At 60.4% G+C, this 22,339-nt stretch overlaps 2 protein-coding genes across 3 annotated transcripts; both read right to left on the bottom strand.

Annotated features, from left to right (window-relative positions):
• Positions 1-887: 887 nt before the first annotated feature.
• Positions 888-13,530, bottom strand: EIF4B (eukaryotic translation initiation factor 4B). 2 transcript variants are annotated; one of them, XM_063425041.1, is made up of 15 exons: positions 13,503-13,530; positions 8,902-9,039; positions 7,869-8,077; positions 6,708-6,824; positions 6,463-6,517; positions 6,184-6,327; positions 5,480-5,590; positions 5,151-5,318; positions 4,159-4,393; positions 3,611-3,729; positions 3,322-3,532; positions 2,677-2,744; positions 2,315-2,396; positions 2,169-2,223; positions 888-1,645 (listed from the first exon to the last, which is right to left on the bottom strand). In XM_063425041.1, exons 1-15 carry the CDS (start codon positions 13,513-13,515, stop codon positions 1,568-1,570), a joined length of 1,803 nt encoding a protein of 600 aa, XP_063281111.1. In that variant the 5' UTR covers positions 13,516-13,530; the 3' UTR covers positions 888-1,567. The 2 variants fall into 2 exon arrangements, with proteins under 2 accessions (XP_063281111.1, XP_063281110.1); XM_063425040.1 differs by having other exon boundaries at positions 2,315-2,399.
• Positions 13,531-14,520: 990 nt separating this feature from the next.
• Positions 14,521-22,047, bottom strand: KRT18 (keratin 18). The gene is made up of 8 exons (XM_063425068.1): positions 21,985-22,047; positions 20,258-20,890; positions 19,344-19,426; positions 17,585-17,741; positions 17,343-17,507; positions 16,591-16,716; positions 15,754-15,977; positions 14,521-14,706 (listed from the first exon to the last, which is right to left on the bottom strand). Exons 1-8 carry the CDS (start codon positions 22,030-22,032, stop codon positions 14,601-14,603), a joined length of 1,542 nt encoding a protein of 513 aa, XP_063281138.1. The 5' UTR covers positions 22,033-22,047; the 3' UTR covers positions 14,521-14,600.
• Positions 22,048-22,339: the final 292 nt, after the last annotated feature.

Genomic DNA, 22,339 nt, shown 5'->3' on the forward strand with positions numbered 1-22,339 from the left:
TGGGGTGCAGGAAGAGCATTTGGCTTTGAGGGGTTTTGGGGGGCCTGACCAGGGCCCCTTCCCGGCCGGGGCTGTCGGGGTCCCCTTCTCCCGGCCCCTGGGGTCCTCCCAGCCCCTGGGGTCCTCCCAGCCCCTGGGGTCCTCCCCCCTCCCGGCCAGGACAGACCCCCCTTTGTGGGGCCGGAGCCGCCGCGGGGGGGGCGCATTCCAGCGGTGGGGGAGGCGCGCTCCAGCATTCCAGCGGTTGGGAAGAGCCGGGAGGGGAAGGGCCGGGGGGGCCATCCCAGGGCTCGGTGCTGTGCCCGCGCCCCCGATTAATTACCGTTAATCACCGGGGGCGGAGCAGGAGGGATGGAAGGAAGCGAAGAAGGGAGGATCGGGATCGAAGAGAAGGAGGAACAGTGAAAAAGGAGGAAGAGGATGAAGAATTAGGGATGAGGAAAAAGATGGAAGGAGGAAACTGAAGGAGGAAGGAGAAGGAAGAATGGGAGGAAACACAAAGGGAAGGAAGGAGAAGGAAGAAGGAAAGAGGAAGAAGAAGAATGAGGTGGAAGGAGGAAGGTAAAAGGGAAGCAGGAGATGGAGTGATGGAGGGAAGAGGAAGAAATAAGAAAGTGGAAGAGGAAGGGGGGAGGAGGAAGAGAGGATGGGAGGAAGAAGGATGGAGGAAAAACAGAAAGAAGGAATGAAGAAAGATGAGGAAAGAGGAGGAAGTGGGACAAGGAAGAAGGATGGAATGAGGAAAGAGGACACAAGAAAGAAAAAGAAGGAAGCCCTGGGAGAGGAAGGCAAATGTCAGCACAGGAAATTCCCCTGGGGGGCTTTGAAACTGCCCTGCTCCATTCCCACGGGGGGAGAAGGGCAGAAGGATCTGGGGCCTTTCTGGATCTTTTTAAGCTCATTTTATTGGAGAAAACAAAGCAGCCCCCAACCTGGGGGAGAACCCCAAAACTCCCCTGGGACCTCCCAAAACCTCTGGGGAGGTTCTTTTTACACATTTTTACAGCCCACCCCAAATCCCAAAATCTCAGAATATCTTGAGCTTCTGGGGTGGAAATCCAGGTTTTCCTGTGTAAAGGGCAGGGTTTGCATCCCAAAAATTGGGTGGGGCAAGTGGGGGGACACCTGTGAGCAGGAGGATGATGATGGGGGAAATCAACATTCCAGAGGTGTGGAAAATGGGGGGCAGAGCGGGATCCCAGACCCTGGAGGATTTGGGGGGATTTGGTGCCTCCCCATCCCTGCTTTGGAGGGGTTCCAGTGAGGAGGGGGGTGGGAGGAAGGCCAGCTATTCCTCACCCCTTATTCCATGGAAAACACAGACTGGGGGGCTGCTTTTCCTTCAAGAAAACTCTTGGAATTACCCCTCCTGCCTCTCCTGCTGATTTTGGGGTGATTCCCGTGCGTTCAGGGTGGGTTTTTTTTTTCAGGATTTAAGAAGCCGTAGCTGAGGGAATTGATGAGTTTTAGGCTTTATTTCTGTCTCGCCTGGATCAAGGTTGGGATTTTTGGGAATCTCCAGAGGTTCCCACGGCGGCTGAGGAGCAGGAGGAGGGGGAGGAAGCTTTTACTCAGCTCCTTCTTCATCATCACCTTCATCCTCCCCGTCCATGGAGAGCGCGGCGTATTTGCTGGCGTGGCTGAACTGCAGGGAAAACCAAGAAAAAGTCCCAAAAATGTGATTTGAGGGGGATAAAGATCCTTAGTGGCTCACACATCCCAAAACCAGGGGTCACAGGCCCCCAAAAGGGGCCAGACACATCCAAAATTGCTGGGGTGGTTGAGCTGGGAGGGCCAGGGGGGTCATTATTGAAAAAAATTCCCCAAGCCCCCAAAACCCCAAGATTTGGAGGGGATGAAGACCTCAAAGGGGGTCATGCACCCCAAAAAGGGGAGGTCACAGCTCCCCCAAAAGGGGCTTCAGACTGCCCATGGCTGAACTGTGGGGGTGGGCAGGGGAAAGGGGGCAGAAAATTCCCAAAATACTCAAAAAATGAGATTTGGGGGGTCAAGGTCCCCTGGGGGTCACTCACCCCAAAGAGGGGTCACAGCCCCCCCATTAATTGGAGGCATGGGGGGTCAGTTATGGTGGAAATTCCCCAAAATCCCCCAAACCCAGGATTTGAGGGGGGTCCCTCCCCCGTTTTTGGGTCCCCCTGGATCCTTACAGAGGGGGGGTTCTCCTCCAGTTTCTTTGGCTCGTGCTCCTTCCGGGGGTCCCTCCTGGGGGGCAGAGGTCAGAGGTCAATTCCCAGGGAGATTCCCAGAGCCCGGGAGGGTTTCCCGGTTCCGGGGGGGTTTGGGGGGGCCTCACCTCTCCGGGTCCCCTGCGGGGCCGCGGCTGCAGCTCCGGCCCTTGGAGCTGCTCTCCCGGCCCCCCTCCGGCTTCGGCTCCTCTGCTGGGAAAGGGTGGGGGGGTCAGAGCCCCCAAAACCCCCTGAGCCCCCCACGCCCTCCTGAGCCTCCCAGTGAGGCTTTGACATCCCTGGACCCCCTTTAGAACCCCCCACAAAATCCCTCAATCCCCCCAGATCCCCTGAGACCAACCTCTCCCCGAGCCCCCCAAAGCCCCCTGAGCTTCCCCAAAATCCCCAACCCCACCCCAAACACCCTCTGAGTCCCCAAGACTCCCCCAAACCCACCCTGAGCCCTTCCAATCCCCCCTCCCATTCTCACCTCTCCTCTGGGGGGTCCTGGGGGGGCCCCCATCATCTCCAGGGGGGGAGGGGCCGGGGTGGCCCCCACTGGGGAGAGAGAAAAGGGGGCAGGGGCATCAGGGGGGGGTCCCTGAAATGGCCCCATTCCTAGGAAAGGTGGGATGGGGCCTGGGAATGTTGGGGTGGAGCACAGGAATATCAGAATGGCACACAGGGAATTCCTGGGAATACTGGGATGGGGCACAGGGACATCTCTGAGCCCCAGGAAAAGCTGGGATCAGGCACAAGAACGTTGGGATGGAGCCCAGGAACACACATGAGAATGGTAAGAGGGAACACAGGAAGGTTGGGATGGGCCTCCATGGGCTTCAGGAGTGTTGGGATGGGCCACAGAAGACTGGGATGGGGCACGGGAATATTGGGATGTGCAGCAGGAACATTCCTGGGCCACAGGAACTCTGGGATGTGCTGCAGAAATACTGGGTTGGGGCACAGGAACATCTCTGGGATTCAAGAATGTTGGGACGGGCAGAAATATTGGGATGCGCTATGGGATCATCCCTGGGAATGTCAGGGTGCCCTGGCCCTTGGAAGGGGCTCCTCCAGGGAAAAGCAGGGACCCATGGAAAGCCACCCCCAGGCCGCTCCCTCCTGGGACCCCCACCTGGTCGGGGAGGGCTGCTCCGAGTCGGAGCTCTGGGAATTGCCGGGGGGGTTCTGGCTGCTCCGCTTCATCCAGGCGTTTTCCTTGGGAGGCGGCGCCGGCATCACCTTCGGCTTCTCCTCCCGGGATTTGGGGGGCGGCGAGGGCGGCTCCTCCTCTTTTCCTAGGGGCTCGTTCTCCAGGGATTTCTCGCTCTCCCTCCTCCGCGTGGCTGGGGGGACACAAAGCTGTGTGGGAGCTGCTGGGTGCCCCGGGCCGGGTCGCTGCGGCCGCCCGGACCCCGACTCACTGCGGCCGGTGGGGCCCGAGCCCGCCGACGTTCCCGGCGGTCCCGCGGGGCCGCTCTGGGAGGATTCACTGCCTGTCCGGGATCGCTCCTGGTTCTCTTCGCTCCGCCAGCTTGGATGTCTGGGACAGGGCAGAAACAGGATCAGGGGGCTGGGAAAGGGCTGCCCCATCCCACCTTTCCCATAGGATGAGCGCCACCCCACCCACACCACTCCCAAGGGATCATTCCCACCCATCCCACTTTTTCATAGGGACCATTCCCTGTCCCTCCCATCTCTCTGTGGGGATCAGCCTGGAATTTCCTGAGGGATCATTCCCTGCCTATCCCCACCTTTGCCACGGGATCATTCCCTGCCCATATCCCCTTTCCCAAGAGACCATTCTCTACCTCTCCCTTTTGGGTGGGATCATACCTCACCCATTCCACCACTACCAAGCCATCATTCCTTACCTATCCCACCTTTCCCAAGAGACTATTCCCAGCCTTTCCCACCTTTCCCAAGGGATCATCCCCATCCCACTCCCTCTTTCCCAAGGCGCCATTCCCACCTTTCCCGGGGCCGTCTGTCGATCCTCTTGTCATCCTCCAGCTGCCGCTGGAGCTTTTCCTGCTCCTTCTGGAGCCGCTCCTCCACTTCCCGCTCCCGAGCTGCTGTGTCCACAGGCTTGGCCCCCCCGAAGATGGAAGCGGCCCGGCTGGACTGGGCAGCGGGAGCTGCAGAGGTTTCCTCTTCCTTGGGAGCGCTCCGGGGCTTCAGGTTGAGCTTCGGTCTCTGGGTGGGACCTGGGAACAAACCGGGGGATTCCACCTGGATCCACTGATCCCACGTGAAACAGTGCTGGGACTGACAGGATAAACCCTGTCCCATCCTGCCACTCCCAAGGGATCATCCCCTTCCCCAGCCCACCCTTCCTGAGGGACCACTCCCACTCTCTTTCCCTTTTCCATGAGGAACATTTCCATCCTAGCCTATCTTTCCTGAGGGACCATTCCCTGTCCTTCCCACCTTTCCCTTAGGGATCCTTCCCATCCCACCCTGCCTTTCTCAAGAGACCCTTCCAAACGCATCCCATCTTTCCCAAGGGATCATTCCCATCACACCCCACCATTCCCAAGAGATCATTGCCAAGGGATCATTGCCATCACACACCATTCCCAAGGCATCATTCCCATCACACCCCACCATTCCCAAGAAATCATTGCTAAGGGATCATTGCCATCACACACCATTCCCAAGGCATCATTCCCATCACACCCCACCATTCCCAAGGGATCATTGCCAAGGCATCATTCCCATCACACCCCACCATTCCCAAGGGATCACTGCCAAGGGATCATTCCCATCACACCCCACCATTCCCAAGGAATCATTCCCAAGGCATCATTGCCACCACACACCATTCCCAAGAAATCATTCCCAAGGAAACGTTCCCAAGGGATCGTTCCCATCACACCCCACCATTCCCAAGGAATCATTCCCAAGAGATCACTCCCACTCTATGCAACTTTTCCCAAAGGAACAGCCCCGGTCCCAGCCCACCTCTGTCGTCGCGGCGGAAATCATCCCGGCCGTAGTCATCCCGGGAATTCCACCGATCCATCCGGTCATCCCGCCGGTCATAGCGATCCTCGTAGCCGCGGTAGTCGTCATCCCGGCGGTACCCGCTCCCAAAGGCTCTCCGGCCGCTGCCTATTCGGGAATCGTAGCCTGGGGAAGGAGATGGATCCGTCTGAGGGTGACCGGGGATAACGCAGCCCAGACTCCCAGTGGTAAGAGTCCGGGAATTTGGGGGATGCCCCATTTCTCACTGGCCACGGGGGGGTCTGGCTCCCACTCTCTCTGCCCCTGAAAACCCTTGGGATTCCCACCTCGGTCGTAATCCCTGCTGCGGTCGTCGTAGCGATCCCGGCTCCCAAAGCCGCGATCCATGTCCCGCCGCGGCCCGTCCCGATAGCGGTCATCGTAGCGGTCACGATATCCTGGAAGGGCAACGGGGTTTTACTGGGATAGGCACAGATTGCACAAGGAAGGAGGAAAATCCCAGTACTGCTCCACAGGGGAGAGGAGGAGGCCCTACAAACTGGGAATGGGCTTGGGTGGGAAAGAAGAGTTTTGGGAATGAATGAGTCTGAGTAGGAATGAGAGCTGAGAACAAATCGGGAAAGAACAAGCTCAGGGTGGAATGAGTCCTGGGAATGCATGAGGAACAGAACAAGCTCAGGGTGAACTGAGTCCTGGGAATGCACGAGGACCAGAACAAGCTCAGGGTGAAATGAGTCCTGGGAATGCACGAGGACCAGAACAAGCTCAGGGTGGGAATGAGCCCTGGGAATGCAAGAGGACCAGAACAAGCTCAGGGTGGAATGAGTCCTGGGAATACATTAGCCCCTGGTGGGACTGAGCCCTGGGAATGCATGAGGACCAGAACAAGCTCAGGGTGGGAATGAGCTCAGGTAGCTCCTGATCTCAGGCAGAGTGGTGTCAGGTGCCCCTGGACCCTTGGACAACGCTGGCTCCCAGGACACAGGGGAAGGAGGGAGTGCCTGGAATGCCGGGCCGCTCTGTCACTCACTGTCCCCGAATCCATCGTCACTCCGGCGCGGGGGGAAGTCATCGAAGGTGTCGGGAGCGGCCGGACGTGCGCGCCAGTCGCTCTCAAACCGCTCCGAGTCCCGGAAGCGATCCCGGTCTCTGCCGAAGCAGCGATCGTCCCGGTCTGCCGGGAGCCAGGGACACGGACAGGGGCAGGCAGAGGGAAAGGAAGGAAACAGGGCAGGGTTAGGGCTGGGCCCTTGGCCGCTCTTCCTGAATCCCTACCCTGCCCAATCTGCAACCCCAGCTGGACGCTCACCTTTATCCTGAGCTTGATCCGCCACATCCACTCGTATCCTTCTGTTTCCTAAAGACTGGAACAACAGTGGGAAGTGAGTGCTGCGCTGGGAATTCCCTCCCCATATCCCACCCAACCCTCCCCTCTTCCAGATGGAAGCCATTTGCCCTCTTCCCACCACTCCAGGCCATGTCCAAATCTCGCCCAGGTCCTTGGAGCCCCTTTAGGCCCTGGGATGTGCCCTTGGAAGCTGGGACTGCACTCACCTCTTCGTTCAGGCTCAGGGCCTGGAACAGGGAATCAATATCCTCGAATTCCGCATATCCGAACCCTTTCAACCTCTCGGGATTGGTGGGTTCCCGCGGGAGGCGCACGGCGCTGATCTGCCAAGGGAGGGAAGGCAGGGAAGCTCCCCTCAGGATTTTGGCTTCCCAAGGGGAATGTGGAAGGCTGGCGGGATCTGGGATGGAGCAACTCATGGATATCCAGGCATTGAGGGGGTTCCCCACGAGGAGGGGAGAGGGGGTCCCACCCCAAACACAGCAGAGCTTTCCAACATCTTTGGATTGAGGGACTGGGAAGAGAATTCTGGCTCCAGCAGCTGCACTGGGAACAATGGGAAGGGCCGGATATGCTCTGCAGACTCCAACCCAGGCTCAGGGAAGCAGGAGCCATCCCAGTGGAAAACCAGCCCTGGATGTGCCCAGCACAAATCCCACATGGACACAAGGTAGCCCACAACCTCCTTTCTCTGGATTTTGGCTCCCAAAGTGTGGGAGCTCCTTGCTCATTCCTGATCAGAGACCTGGAAAATGCCAGGAGCCATCAACATCTCAGGGGGTCACGGGGTCCCCTGAGCATCCCTAGGATTTTCCTGGGATGGATTTGCTGATGGGAAACTTTTGGAAAGCCGGGATCTAGCTTGGTCCAAAGGAGAATCCACAATGCATCCAAGGAATTATATTCAAAGGATGGCAAATGCCAAGGAAGAGGGAAAAGGAATGAGGGTGGCCAAGGTCAGGTGCAGAGCTGGAGAGTGAAGGGCAGGATTGGTTCAAATGGGAATAAACTTGGTTTTCCCCAATTTGGGACTAATTTCCCTGTGGTTTTCAACACCTCTGGGTGATCCGTGAGCTTCCTGATGCTTTCTTTCTATTGGGGAGTGATCCAGCTGCCCTGCCCCACTCCCCAGTCTAATCTCCACAGGGTGCCACAGGGAAACCCTCCACTGGAGGCTCCTCAATCCCACTGGAGGAGCGGGAATGGCTGATCCATGGCTGGGGAATCAAGGAATTCTCTCAGCATCAACCCACAGACACCCAAATCCCAGGAAAATGCCCTATGGCAACGGATACAGGCACCCAGTGGAGAGAGAGCGCCACACCCTGGGCTCCTGTGGCATTCCCGCCCTCTGGAACGTCACTCACATTGAGCCCTCGGAAGAAATCCTTGATGGACTCTTCCGTGACATCGTAGGGCAGGTTTCCCAGGAATGCCGTGTACGGGGGAGACTTGGGGAGGCGGCTTCTGTCGATGTTGGGCTCGCGGGCAGCGCGCGGGGCCGTGGGGAGGATGGAGCGGTCGATCGGAGGCGCCCGGTAAACGTCGTCGTCATTGCTGTGCCACGTGGTGGAGACTGCGGAGAAACGCGGGATTGGGCACGGCCGGGTCAACTGGAATCACCAAACCACCCCAAATCCCACCCGGATGGGGACAGCTGAAAGCTGGAGGCAATGGGGACAAACCGGAGTTGCCCAGAGCCAACTGGAGTCTGGCACAGCAATGGCAACTGCCGGCAGCGCTGGTAAATCCATGGAAAAGGTGCTCTGAAGCCATCCAGAGCACTCAGTGCAAGGATAGGCAATCCCATGGGATGGCTTTCCAGGATTGCAGCCTGGCTCGGTGGGAAGCTCTGGTGAATCCAGCCCCCCAACCCCTCAATATCCCATTCCTGCTTTGCTGGACACTGAGCCTCATCCCTAAGGAAAACTCACATGGCTCTCCCAGCTTCGTTATTCCCCACAAAAGGAATGGCCAGTGGATTTTTCCAGTTGTGGGTGCCACTGGCAGGTAGGAAAGCTAATCCTGGAGCTGGGAATGCCAATCTGGAAGGCAGGAATTATGTTCCAGGAGCTGGGAATGCAGACCCAGAGCTGGAAATGACAGTCTGGGAGCTGGGAATGCCCTCCATGATCCAGGAACAACCCTCTGGGGCAAGGAATATTGATCCTGAAGCAGGAATGCCAGCCTGGGAGCTGGGAATGCCAACCTCACTGCTCAGAATGCTGGCCAGGGATTAAGACTCCTGTTCCAGCTCTAGGAATGCTGCTCCAAGGACTGGGAATGCCAATCCCAGAGCTGGAAATTCCACTCTGGGGGCTAGGAATCCTATCCTGACTCCAGAAATGCCTCTCTGGGGGCTGGGAACACCATTCCAGGGGCCAGGAATGCTGTGCTCACCTTCCAAGTCGTCGGTCTCATCAGCCCAGCTCACAGGTTTGGCGACGTAGGTGGGGACCCCCCCGCCCCCCCCATCCTCCGCCAAGAAATCCGTGAGCGTCAGCGTCTTCCCCTTCTTTGGCTTCTTCTTCGCTGCCGCTGCAGGAGCGAGCGGAGACACGATCAGAGCGGGAATGGGGACGGGAATTAGACAGGGAATGGGTGGGGATGAGAGGAAACCAGAGGGGGAATGGGCAGGGAAGAGAGGGAATCAGAGGGAACGAGAATGGGGTCAGAGTGGCAATGGTGGGAATGGGAGTGGGGATGGGCAGGAATGAGAGAGGGAATGGGCAGGAATGAGAAAGGGAATGGGCAGGAATGAGAAAGGGAATGGGCAGGAATGAGAGAGGGAACGGGCAGGAATGAGAGAGGGAACGGGCAGGAATGAGAAAGGGAACGGGCAGGAATGAGAGAGGGAACGGGCAGGAATGAGAGAGGGAACGGGCAGGAATGAGAGGAACGGACAGGAATGAGAGCAGGGAATGGGCAGGAATGAGAGAGGAACGGGCAGGAATGAGAGAGGGAACGGGCAGGAATGCGAGCAGGGAACGGGCAGGAATGAGAGAGGGAACGAGCAGGAATGAGAGAGGGAACGAGCAGGAATGAGAGAGGGAATGGGCAGGAATGAGAGAGGGAACGGGCAGGAATGAGAAAGGGAATGGGCAGGAATGAGAGAGGGAATGGGCAGGAATGAGAGAGGGAATGGGCAGGAATGAGAGAGGAACGGGCAGGAATGAGAGGAACGGGCAGGAATGAGAAAGGGAATGGGCAGGAATGAGAGAGAGAATGGGCAGGAATGAGAGGAACGGACAGGAATGAGAGCAGGGAATGGGCAGGAATGAGAGAGGAACAGGCAGGAATGAGAGGAACGGGCAGGAATGAGAGAGGGAACGGGCAGGAATGAGAGAGGGAACGGGCAGGAATGAGAGGAACGGGCAGGAATGAGAGCAGGGAATGGGCAGGAATGAGAGAGGGAATGGGTAGGAATGAGAGAGGGAACGGGCAGGAATGAGAAAGGGAATGGGCAGGAATGAGAGAGGGAACGGGCAGGAATGAGAAAGGGAATGGGCAGGAATGAGAGAGGGAATGGGCAGGAATGAGGGGAACGGGCAGGAATGAGAGAGGGAATGGGCAGGAATGAGAGGAACGGACAGGAATGAGAGAGGGAACGGGCAGGAATGAGAGAGGGAACGGGCAGGAATGAGAGAGGGAACGGGCAGGAATGAGAGAGGGAACGGGCAGGAATGAGAGAGGGAACGGGCAGGAATGAGAGCAGGGAATGGGCAGGAATGAGAGAGGGAACGGGCAGGAATGAGAGCAGGGAACGGGCAGGAATGAGAGAGGGAATGGGCAGGAATGAGAGAGGAACGAGCAGGAATGAGAGCAGGGAATGGGCAGGAATGAGAGCAGGGAATGGGCAGGAATGAGAGAGGAACGGGCAGGAATGAGAGAGGGAACGGGCAGGAATGAGAGAGGGAATGGGCAGGAAGGAGAGCAGGGAATGGGCAGGAATGAGAGAAGGAATGGGCAGGAATGAGAGAAGGAATGGGTCAGAAAGAGTGGGAATGGGAGGCAATGAGTGGGAATGGGAGGCAATGAGTGGGATAGGTGGAATGAGAGCAAGGACAGGAACAGAGGGGGCTGGCGACACTGGGGTGGGACATAGGACACTGGAATGGGACTGGGGACACCAGGATGGGATATGGGGCACTGGGATAGAACACAAGGAGCTCACATGGAACATGAGGCACACTGGGATGGGACTGGGGACACCAGGATGGGACATGAGGAGCTGGGATGGGACACTGGGATGGGACAAGAGCCACTGGGAACCGACACTGAGAGTGGACTCGAGGAGCTGAGAGTGACATGAAGTGTCAGGATGAGACAAGGGGCACCAGGACATGGGACACTGGGAAGGGACAGGAGGTGCTGTGATGGGACATTAGAATGGGACATGGGATGCCAAGAGGTGACAGGAACCACCAGGATGGGACACAAGGCCTTGGGATGGAGCACAAGGTGACAGGATGGGACGCAAGGTGGGACACGGGACACTGGGATGGAATGGGAAGAGCTGGGATGGAACAGAAACCACTGGAAAGGAACATGGGGCACTGGGAAGGGACATGAGGAGCCTGGAAGAAACAGTACAGGAGGATATGGAACACCAGGACAGGACAGGAGGCCCTGGGATGGGACACAAGGTGACAGATGGGACATGGGACAATGAGGATGGGATGGGATTGGATGGGACAGGAGGAACTGGGACAGGACAGGAGCCACTGGGATGGGGGATACAGGAGGGGACACAAGGCATCAGGATGAGACAGGAAGGGATGGGACACAGAGCACCAGGATGGGTCAGGAGGAGTCAGGATGGGACACAAGGAGCTGAGAAGGGTCAGGAGCCACCAAGATGTGACACCAGTCACTGGGATGGGACACGAGGCATCAGGATGGGGCACAAGGTGACAGGATGGGACACGAGATGAGACACAAGGCACTGGGAGGGGACACATGATGGGACACAAGGTGCTGGGATGGGCCCCAAGGGCAGCAGGGTGGGACACAGGGTGGGACAGGAGCCACCGGGATGGGACAGAAGGAACCAGGAAGGGACGTGGGGCACCAGGACACGAGGAACCGGGATGGGACAGGAGGAGGCACAGGAGGAGCCAGGAAGGGACACACGATGGGACACAGGGCACTGGGATGGGATATGAAGAGCTGGACACGAAGACCTGGGATAGGGACAGGAGACACTGGGATGGGACAGGGCTCCAGACTGGGACAGGAGCCACTAGGAAGGGACACACGAGGGGACAGGAACCACCAAGCCACCTCCCAGCCCCCTTTAGTCGCTATTCCCACTGGGAAAACTGTCCCCATCCCACCCCCTGAGGGACACACCCAGGCACATGCTGTGACCCTCTTGGAAATCTGGGATATTTCCTGGAAGGCGGGTTCTGATTCACAATTCCCCCAGTCCTCCCACCTTCCAGGAAGAACTACTGCCCTCATGTGGCTCTGCTGCTGGATCTGGGACCCTTCCTGGCAAAAATGCTGCATTTTCCAGGAAAAATCCCTCCGGGTGGAGCTGAGTGGGTTTGGAGCCCCAAAGAAATAGTGGATTCCCTTCCTTCCCCCAGAAGGATTTGGGGAGGTCAGTTGTGCTCCCAGGGGAAAGAAAACTGGAGTGTTTTAATGATATGAAAGAGAAAGGCTTGGAAAAACATTCCCCTCTGTCTTCTAAGGAGAGATTGTGAATTTTTGGACAGTCAGAGCTCTGACCAGAGAGCGGAATAATAATAAATTAATCAACTGAGGGGCTTTAACAAGAATAAAAAGGATGGAGGTGAGATGCTGGGATTGCTCACCTAATGGCCTGGAAATGTATCATTCCATGGAAACCCAGCACAGAGAGAACCACCACCAGTGTTTTCCCGTGGGAATTGAGAGGGGGTGGTGGTGGTGTGTGAGACCCCTGGGGTGGCTCCATCTTCAGCCAATCCCTCCCTACCATGGATTTCAGGGAATCCTACGGGAATCCCATCCTGAGGGCCGGGAGCCCCAGGCCCCTCGGAGCTGCCCCAGGGTGACCCGACCTCCCCCAGGAAACCAGCCTGGGACAGCCCTGGGAATGCGGGAAGCACCGGAGGCCCAGGGAAAGCTGGGCCAGGAATGGATCCAGGTGGGAAACACCGAACCCGGGGATGGGGGAGGCACCTTCCCGCACCGCCGTGCTCATCCCGGTACCGGGACCCCTCCTCCCGCTCCAAGGAGAGCCGGGGATCCCGGGAGATGCTGCGGGATCGGGAATGGAGGGGGGAACCGGGTGGGATTCTGGTGTGCAGCCCTACCCCGGAACCGACCCCAGGAGGGGCGGGGAAGGGCCACATCCCGCCCCGCCTCCCCCGTTCCTAACCCCAAGGAGCCTCAAGGGCACGGCGGGCCCGGGATGGGCTCCCGGTGCCGCCCCTGCGGGCAGATGTGTGTGTGTGTGTGTTTGTGTGTGTGTTGTGTGTGTCGGGGGGGCTGATCCCACCTCCCCCCCACACTCCCGGTACCGGGGCCCCTCCGCCCCCCCCCCCCCCCGTTCGCGGCCACGTGGGCGCGTCGCCCCCTCCCCCCCGCTACTGCCGCGCGCACGCGCTGAGCCGCGCCCGGCGCGCGCCCGTCAATCACCGGCCGGGCGCACGCACGTCAATCAGCGGCCGGGCGCGCGCGCCCCCGCCAATGGGAGGCAGAGGGGTGTTGAGGGGGGCCCGGCGCGCGCACGTCAATCACGGGGCGCGCGCGCACCCCCGCCAATGGGAAGCGGCGGGGGGGGTGGGAAAGGGCGCGCGCCCGCCCTGAGGGGACGCGGCGGAGGAGGAAGGGGGGGGTGTTCGGTTTTCCCGCCGCTCTCCCCGGTTTTCCCGCCACTGCCTTTCCCCCCAGCCCCATCTCCGAGCGCGGCGGTGCCCGGAGCAGCCCCGGGGCCGCCATCAGTGCCGCCATCAGTGCCCATGGAGCCCCACGCGGGCCGGCGGGGCCCGGGCCTGCGGCGCAGCGCTCACCTGGGGCCGCCATGTTGGGACGAGGCAGAGAAGGCAAAGGACCCGGATGGCGGCGTCACGTGACCACGAGCGTCGCGCCCTGTCAGGGGGCGGGGCACAGCGCGGGGGCGGGGCCAGAGCCGGGGGCGGGGCCTGGGGCCGGAAGGTGCGGCGGGGGAGGGGCGGAGGGGGCGGGGCCTTCGGGACGGCACCGGGACCCCCCCACCGGGACCCCCCCACCGGGACCCCCGGGCAGTGACACCCCCGGGCACCGGCCGGCACCGACAGCCCCCGGCACCAAGGCACTAGGACTGCTCGGAAGTCCTTGGCTCCCACACCTCCGGGCAGTGACACTGCGGGCACCGAGACGCCCCAACACGGTCACTCCGGGGACCCCTGGGCACTGACACTCCAAGGCATTCCCGGTCACTGGGACCCCCGACATCAGGAGCCCCGGACACGGGCTCCCTCACACACCGACAGCCCCGGGCACCGCGATCCCCCGGACACCGACACCCCCGGCAGGGCCCTCGGTGCCGGCAACCCCGGGCACCACCCCACCCCCCCCGTGTACTGACACCCCAAGGGACCCCGGACACCGCGACCCCCGGGCACTGACACCGGGATCCCCGGGCACCGGCACCTCCGGGCACCCACCCCCGAGGAACCAACCCCCTCCCTACACCGGGACTCCCGGGCACCGCACGGGGATCCCCGTGTCCCCCCGGGAGCGGCTCAGGACGGGACGGCGAGCCTGGAGCTCGGGGCTGACTCTGAGGCCGGCGAGGACAGGGAGGTTTTGGGGTCCTCCCGGCTGCTTCTATGAGGTCGATGTCCCCAGGGACCCGACATGGGTGGGGGGCGAAATGGATGTCCCGAGGGGGCACAGGTGACCGGGGGTCGGTACCCAAGGAAGGGGTACAGGTATCCATTCCTCCCTGGCATCCCCCCACACGCCGTGCCTCAGTTTCTCCCCGCCCTCAGCCCCGTGTCCCCACCCCCGTTTCCCCCTCGGAAGGAGACACCAGCACATCCCATCTCCCATTCATGGCATTCACCACTTTATTTGGATCTGGAGGGGCTCGGGCCCCCCCCGAGTTTCGGGGGCCGGGGATCCCCTCAGTACGTGCGGATCTTCACCTCCCTGGTCTCAGTGACCACGCGCTGGGTGGTCCCTGTCCCTGCCGTGGTGGCCGTGGTCTCCTTGTCCAGGGCATCCCTCAGGCTGCAGGGAGGGGTGGTTAGGGGTGGGGGCACCTGGGGGTCCCCTCCCTGTGCCGGTCCTGTCCCCCTCAGTGTCACTCAACAGGGATGGAGATGAAATGTCCGGGGGGATGGGCTGGGGTGTCCCAACACCCTGGAGATTGTCCCCTCTGGGTGTCACCACTGTTCCCTGGCTGTTTCCAAAATACTGTATCTGATGGCACCTGGACACTTGGACACCTGGGGTTCATCCCCTGTGATGTCACCACTGTCCCCATCCCCAGACCATCCTGAAGGACAGAGCTGGGATATGTGATCTCCTGGAATCATCCCCCATGGATGTCCCCAAAATTTTGTAACCGGTGGGACCTGCAAACCTCATCACAGGAGGCTCATCCACCCTGGGTGTCACTGCTGGGTGTCACCCTGGGTGTCCAGGGATGGCACCTGGACATTCCATTCCTGGGATTATCCCTTCCTCCTCTGTCTCCATTTCCCCCTCACCTCAACTTCCACCCCACCTGAACCCCCCTGTACCTGGATTTCCCCCTCACCTGAACTCCTCCCCTCTGAATTCCTCCCCCCGAGCCCTCATACCTGAACTCACCCCCCAAACTTCCTCACCTGAGCTCTGTCTGCTCATCTTCCCCCAAACCTGAACCTCTTCCCTCACCTGAACGGCCCCCACATTCTCCCCTGTACCCAAACTCCCCCCAGTTTGAACTTCCATCCCCTTTTCCTGGCTTTTTCCCCCTCCTCATCTGAGCTACACCCCCAGATTCCCCCCTCACCTGAACTTCTGACACCCTGTACCTGAATCCTTCCCTCTGCACCAAACTCGCCCCTGCACCCTCTCATACCTGAACTTCACCTGAACCCTCCGAGCTCCTCCCCCTCACCTGAACTCCCCCCCTCCCCCCCAACTTCCTCACCGACCTGAACCCACCCCCTGTACCTGAACTTCCCCCCTCACCTGAACTTTCACCCCAGGGGTGCCTGAATTTCTTTTCCCCCCACCTGAACCCCCCCTCCCCCCATACCTGATCCTCTCCCTGTCCCCCCTGCTCACCTGAAGTCGTCGCCGCCCTCCAGCAGCTGCCGATAGGTCGCGATCTCGGCCTCGAGCCGGTCCTTGAGGCCGAGCAGCTCCCGGTGCTGCTCGTTCTGCCGCTGCAGCTGCGCCCGCACATCCCGCAGCTCCGCCTCGGCCGCGCTCACCTGCAGCTGCACCTGCGCCAGGTGAGCCCCGGCCCGGGCCTCGGCCTCGGCCAGCGCCGCCTCCAGACCCGCGTTCTGCAGGGATTTTGGGGGGTTAATGGGGTCTGGGGCGGGTTCTGAGCCTCAGCCTCGAGCATGGCAGCCTTTAAATCCATGTTCTGGGGTCTTTGCGGGGGGAGTAGGGAGTTTTGGGGTAGTCAGTACCCCTAAAATGGGGGGTTGGAGGATCTGCACCATGGAAATGAGGGGGGAGTCACCTCAGGCTCAGCCAGTGCTGCCCCCAGACCCGAGTTCTGCAGGGACTTGGGGGTTTTGTGGGGGTTCACCCCAAAAACTGGGGGTTTACCCCAAGCTTTGGTCAATGCAGCCCCAAACCCATGTTCTGGGAAGATCAGGGGAGAATTAGGGAGTCTTGTGTGGCTTCACCCTGGCCCAACCCTCAGCCTCAGGCAGCACCGCCTCCAGCCCTGAGTTCTGGGGGGTTTGGGGGTGGGGGTCAGGACCTCAAAAATGGCCTTTGGGGGGCTGGAGTTACGGGTTGGGGGCTGGAAGAGTTTTGGGGCCCTGGAGCCATGAATTAAGGGGAGTTAGGGTTTTTTTGGGGAGGGAGTTGGGGGTGTGAGGCTGTTGATTGAGGGTTTTGGGGAGGTTGGGGTTTTTTGGGGGAGTTTAGGGGATTTTAGGGCACCTGGTTGCGCAGGGCCTCAAGGTCGATCTCGAGGGTCTGCAGAGAGCGACGCAGGGCCCCGACAGTGCCTCGCGCCGTGTCCAGGTCCTTTGTGCTCTGCGTCACCTCCAGGGTGGTCTCCGTGATCTGGGGGGAAAGAAGGGGTCGGGGGGGCCTGGGGACACCCTTGGGGTCTGGGGGGCGGCAGCCTCGGTCCCACCCTCCACGGACACCCCAAGTCTTGGATGTGGAGCGTGACACCATCCCAAGAGGAGCCAGACTCAGGCATGGGGGTCCCACATCATGAGGGTCCCCTAGAAGAGGCTCCAAACTTGGATTCTCTTGGACAGAGGCCACCCCAAAATGTTCCCAAGATTGCAACAGGAACTTCCTGAAGCAGTTCACCCCAGAAGTCCCCCTGAAAATGTCCCAAATCTCCACCCAGGACCCCCCTGGGTCTGCCACCCCTCCCTCTCCCCTTGTGGGGCTCCTTTGGGGACCTCCCATGCCAGCCTGCAGACACCCCCCAAAAGGTGTTTCCTCCTTGTTTAGGACCCCCACGTGACCCCCCACTGGGGACAGCCTTATGGAGCATCACTGGGGACCCCTGGGTGTGGATTAGGGGGCTGTTGGGTCCCCAACTCCCACCCCCTCTGCTTCTCCAGGTCCTCCGGGGATTTTAAGACCGGGGCATTGTCCTGTATCCGCAGCTCCCCCAGGACCATTTTGGGGGCTGTTTTGGGTTGGGATTTGGGTTTTTTGGTGTTCCCCACCTGCTGCCCCCACTGCTTCTCCAGGTCCTCCAGGTTCTTCTGGGCCAGGGCGTCGTACTGAGCCCGCAGCTCCCCCAGGACCTTCCCTAAATCCTGCGACCGCGGTGCATCCACCTCCACCGTCAGCGCGGACTGCGAGACCTGCGCCCGCAGGTCCTGCACCTCCTGGGGGCAGAGCGCGTCAGTTTGGGGTCCCACGCCCCCCAATGCCCCCCCGAGGTCCCCAAGACCCCCAGACCAACCCGGTCGTGCTCCTTGCGCAGCAGGATCAGCTCCTCGCGCAGTGCCTCAATGTCCCCCTCGAGCTGCAGCCGGGTCATGTTGGTGTCGTCCAGGACCTTGCGCAGCCCCGCGATGTCGTTGTCCACCGACAGGCGGATGGCCAGCTCTGCCTCGAACCTGGCAGCGCCGCAGGAGCGGGATGGGGCATGGAGCGGGGCCAGCCTTGTGCCTGTTCCTAACTTTGTCCTTGTCCTCGGCCCCATTTCTGACCCCGACGTATCCTTGTCCCCATCAGCCCCATCATTAGCCCCACTTCCATCCACTTCCAACACAGCCTTTTCCTCATCCTTGTACAAACCCCATCATTCTCAGCCCTGTTTCGATCCCCAACACATCCCTTCTCCCCATCCCTGTCCCATCCTCATCTTCATCCCCATTTCCATCCCCATCACATCCCTTTTCCCTGTCCCAACCCCATCCCATTCCTATCATTCTCATCCTCAGTCTCATATCCATCCTCATCCCCATCTCCATTTTCGATCCCATCCCATCTCCTCGTCCCACCCTCGTCCTCATTCTATCTCGAGCCCCACCTGACCTCATCCCATTGCTGTCTCCATCCATGTTCTTATCCCTGTTTCATTCCCTCTGCCACCTCCACTCATCCCATCTTTGTGTCTGTCCCCATCCTCATTCCCATCCTTCTACTTATCCTCATCTCCATTTTCGTTCCCTGTTCCTGACTCCATACCTCTCATCCTCTTCCTCATCCTCATATCCAGTCCTGCCCCATCCCTGTCTCCATCCATGTTCCCATTCCTGTCCCATTCCAATTCTCACCTGCAGCTGTCCCCATCCCTGTCCTTTTCCCTGTCCCTATCCAATTTCCCATCCCCATTCCCACTCGTTTCCCTCTCTGACTTTGTCCTCATCCTGATTTCCATCCTCAGCCCATCCCTGTCCCTGTCCACATCCGGTCTCCATTCCCGCTCCTATTTCTATCTTTGTCCTTGTGCACATCCCTGTCCCATCTCCTGCCCACCCTCATCTCTGTCTCCACCCCATTCCCATCCCTGTACCCACCTCCGTCCCACCCAACCCCATTCAGTCTTCACCCCATCTCCATCCTCGCCCCCATTCCACCTGTTCTCCCCCTAGTCCCACCCCATCCCCATCCCCATTTCCACCCTATTCCCATTCCCACTCCTGTTTCCGTGCTTGCCCCATCCCATCTCCCTCACCATTCTTATCCCCATTCCCATCCCCACTCCCATTTCCATCCTCGTCCTTGTCCTCATCCCCATCTCGTCTCCATCCCCATCCCCATCCTCATCCCCATCCTCATCCCCATCCTCATCCCCATCCCCATCCCCATCCCCATCCCCATCCCCATCCCCATCCCCATCCCCATCCCCATCCCCATCCCCATCCCCATCCCCATCCCCATCCCCATCCCCATCCTCATCCCCATCCCCATCCTCATCCTCATCCTCATCCTCATCCTCATCCTCATCCTCATCCTCATCCTCATCCCCACTCTGTCTTTATCCCCATTCCTACCCAATCCCACCCCTCTCCCCATCTCCATTCCCATCTTGTTTCCAACTCCATTTCCACACCTCTCCCCACCCCTATTCCCACCCCATCTGCACCCTCTTCTCCATCATATTCCCACCCCCATTTCCACCCCCATTCCCACTCAATCCTCATTCCTATGTTATCCTTGCCATGTTCCCATTATTCCCAGTATTCCCAGTATTCCCAGTATCCCGCCCTCACTTGACCCGGAAGTCATCGGCCGCCAGCCGCGCGTTGTCGATCTGCAGCACCATCTGAGCGTTCTCCACCGTGCTCTCCAGGATCTGGGGTGGGGACACAAGGGCACACGTGGACACAGGGGACACAGGGACATGGGGGGACATGGGGGACACGGGCATGTAGGGACAGATGGACACGGGGACATAGGGGGGCATGGGGGGACATGGGGATACAGGGACACGTAGGGACAGATGGACACGTGGACATGGGGGGACATGGGGATACAGGGACACGTAGGGACAGATGGACACGTGGACATGTGGACATGGGCATGAGTGGACACAGGGTTATGGGGGGACGTGGAGGAGGGACACATGGGGGGACACGGATGGACACATGCAGTCATGGAGACACACGGACACATGGATTTGGGGGGGACAGGTGAGTGGCACATGCGGGCACAGGGACGGCAGGGACACAGGGCCACGTGTCACCGTCACCGTGGCAGGATGGCTTCCTTGGCCCCCCTTCCCCGCAGGGCCTCGCCCCGGAAAAGCGGCGATAACCCGGGGTGGGGGCGGGGCGGGGTGGCCCAGGTGTCGGGGGTGGGGTGAGGGGTGCCGGTCACCTTGAGGAGGCTCCAGGAGGGGCTTTGGGGGGGCTGGGGGGGTCATTTACCCAAAGATCGGGGTAAAAATGGAGGGGGGCTCCTCTGACCCTGCCCCACCCCGGTGGCCTTGGTCACGTCCCTTCGCCCCACGCACAAACAGCCCCGCGGGGAGGGAACCCTTCCGTGCCCCCCACCCACGGGGACTTACAGACCTCCCCCACACCCCCCATACCCACCCAGGACTCACAGACCCCCCACAGATACAAAGTTCAGCCCTTCCCCTCCCCCCTCCCCAGTTAATGTTTAACGCCCCCCGCGCCCCCACCTTGTCCCGGAGCTCCTCGATCAGCTCCCACTGGGGGCTCCAGTCGTGGGCGCTGGGCCCCTTTCGGGCCATAAACTCCCGGATTTGCGTCTCCAGGCGCCGGTTCTCCCGCTCCAGGCTCCGCACCTGCTCCAGGTACGTGGCCAGGCGGTCGTTGAGGTCCTGCATCGCCTCCTTCTCGTTGACCACGGCCCCGGAGCCCCCCAGGAGGACGCTGCCCCCCAGGCCGGCCCCATAAGCGGCCCCAAAAGTGCCCCCGGCGCCGCTGAGGGTGCGGGTGACGGAGATGCGGGACCCCGCGCCCCCCGCCCCCGCGTACACGCTGGCGGCGCTGCCCAGCGGGGCGAAGCGGCGGCCGGGGGCGACCCCAGCGCCGCCAAGGGTCCCGATCCCGCCGGAGCGGACGGAGCTGGAATAGACGGTGCGGCGGGAGAAGCTCATGGGGACGGCGACACGACGGCGGCAGCCCGAGAGTGGCACGGACGGAGGCGCGGGTGGAATTCCGGGCGGGAATTGTGGCCGGGATTTATAGCCGGGAGCGGCCCCGCGGCACCTCCCCACGGCCTCGCTGCCGGGAAGGTGCGGCTGGAGCCGGCCCAGGGCTTTGTGTTCCCGCGGGGATCGGCGCCACAGCTGGGGGTGGGGGAACAGGGAACGGGGATCGACCCCAAAACTTGGGGAGCGGGGGGTGAGGGAAGAGAATCAGCCCAAAAACTCGTGGGACGCGGGGTACAAATTTTGGGGTCTGACCCAGAACTGGGGAGTGCAGGGCAGGAGGGAGGGAATCCTCCTGCCCCATTTTGCTCCGTTTTGCCCCATTTTTGCCTTGTTCGTGTCCCATTTACTTATTTTTGCTCATTCCCCATTTTCCCCATTTTCCCCATTTCCCACATTCCAGCCTCTTTTTGCTCCATTTTACTCCATTTATGCCAATTCTTTCCATTTTGCTGTTTTGCCCCATTTTGCCCTGTCTTACCCCATTCCTGTCCAATTTTACTCATTTTTACCCTATTTTGTCATTTTATCCCATTCTTGTCCCACTTTAACCCTTTTCACCTCATCTTGCCCTGTGTTGCCCCATTCTTGTCCCATTTATCCCTTTCTGCTGGATTTTCCCCCGTCTCTATCCAATTTTGCTGGTTTTCCTAATTTTTTTGCCGTTTCTCCCCATTTCCCCCCATTCCTTTCCCATTTCCCCCCATTCCTTTCCCTTTTCCTCCCATTTCCCTTTCCCCCCATGTTTTCTCTGCTTTGCCCCATTCCTTTCCCTTGCTCATTCCGTTTTGCCCCATTCCTGCCCAATTTCCCCCCTAACTTATGCCAAATTTTATCTATTCTGCCCCATCTTCCCCCTTTCCCCCGCTATTTGCCCCCTTTCCCCCTTTTTGCCCCCATTTTCCCCCCGGGTCCCCGAGGTGCCGGATCCGAGGGTCCCAGGGGGTCCCGCCCGGGGTTGCAGCGGCCTCGTCCCTCTTTGGGGACCCCCTGGGCCCCCCTGAAGGGTTCGGGGGGAGGCGCGGGAGTGTCAGGGCTGCTCCCACCCTGCGCCTTATCGGGAACATTCCGGGCGTTCCGGGTGGGTGACGTGTCCCACCCGTGTCCCCCTCCCCCGCCGTGCTCCCCCTCCCGGCTTCCCCCCGTGTCCCCCGGTCCCCAAACATCCCCCATGTCCCTGTCACCCCCCCGGTGTCCCCCCGCGTCCCCCCGTTGTGTCCCTCCCGTATCACCTGGTGTCCACTCCTGGTGTCCTGCCGTGCACCCCCGAGTCCCCCCATCCCCAAAACGTCCCCTGTGCCTGCACCCCCCATCACCTCAAGTCCCCCCCGTGTCCCCCCCGTGCCTCAGTGTCCCCAGCTGATGGCAATGGGGGACTCAGCCGGGCTTGAGGGTTTAGGGGGTCCCTGCTGCCCCTTGGGGGGTCTCGGTGGTCCTGGGGGCTGGGGTTGTATCCTGCAGGGTCTGGCACCCACGCCACCCCCCTCCGACGGTTATCTCTGGAAATTCCTGCCTGATAAGACAGGCGCGATTTCGGGAGGGAGCTGGAAGTGGTGGGGGCCTCTGGGGGGGTGGAGGAGGGGGGAG

Source organism: Prinia subflava, unplaced genomic scaffold, assembly GCF_021018805.1.
Source record: "Prinia subflava isolate CZ2003 ecotype Zambia unplaced genomic scaffold, Cam_Psub_1.2 scaffold_52_NEW, whole genome shotgun sequence".
Classification (NCBI taxonomy): Eukaryota; Metazoa; Chordata; class Aves; order Passeriformes; family Cisticolidae; genus Prinia; species Prinia subflava.

Bases quoted from the DNA above. Each gene is read 5' to 3' on its own strand.
- EIF4B (XM_063425040.1), bottom strand. The intron at 3,730-4,158 runs GTGGGAATGGCG...GCCCTGTCCCAG, and splicing joins GACAGACGGCCCCGGGAAAG to ACATCCAAGCTGGCGGAGCG. The intron at 2,400-2,676 runs GTGAGAATGGGA...ACCCTTTCCCAG, and splicing joins CAGGACCCCCCAGAGGAGAG to CAGAGGAGCCGAAGCCGGAG.
- KRT18 (XM_063425068.1), bottom strand. From the start codon at position 22,032: ATGGGGGGACTCGGGGGTGCACGGCAGGACACCAGGAGTGGACACCAG. The intron at 17,508-17,584 runs GTTGGTCTGGGG...CTCTGCCCCCAG, and splicing joins TGCGCAAGGAGCACGACCGG to GAGGTGCAGGACCTGCGGGC. The intron at 14,707-15,753 runs GTGAGCAGGGGG...CCCTCCCTGCAG, and splicing joins GAGGGCGGCGACGACTTCAG to CCTGAGGGATGCCCTGGACA.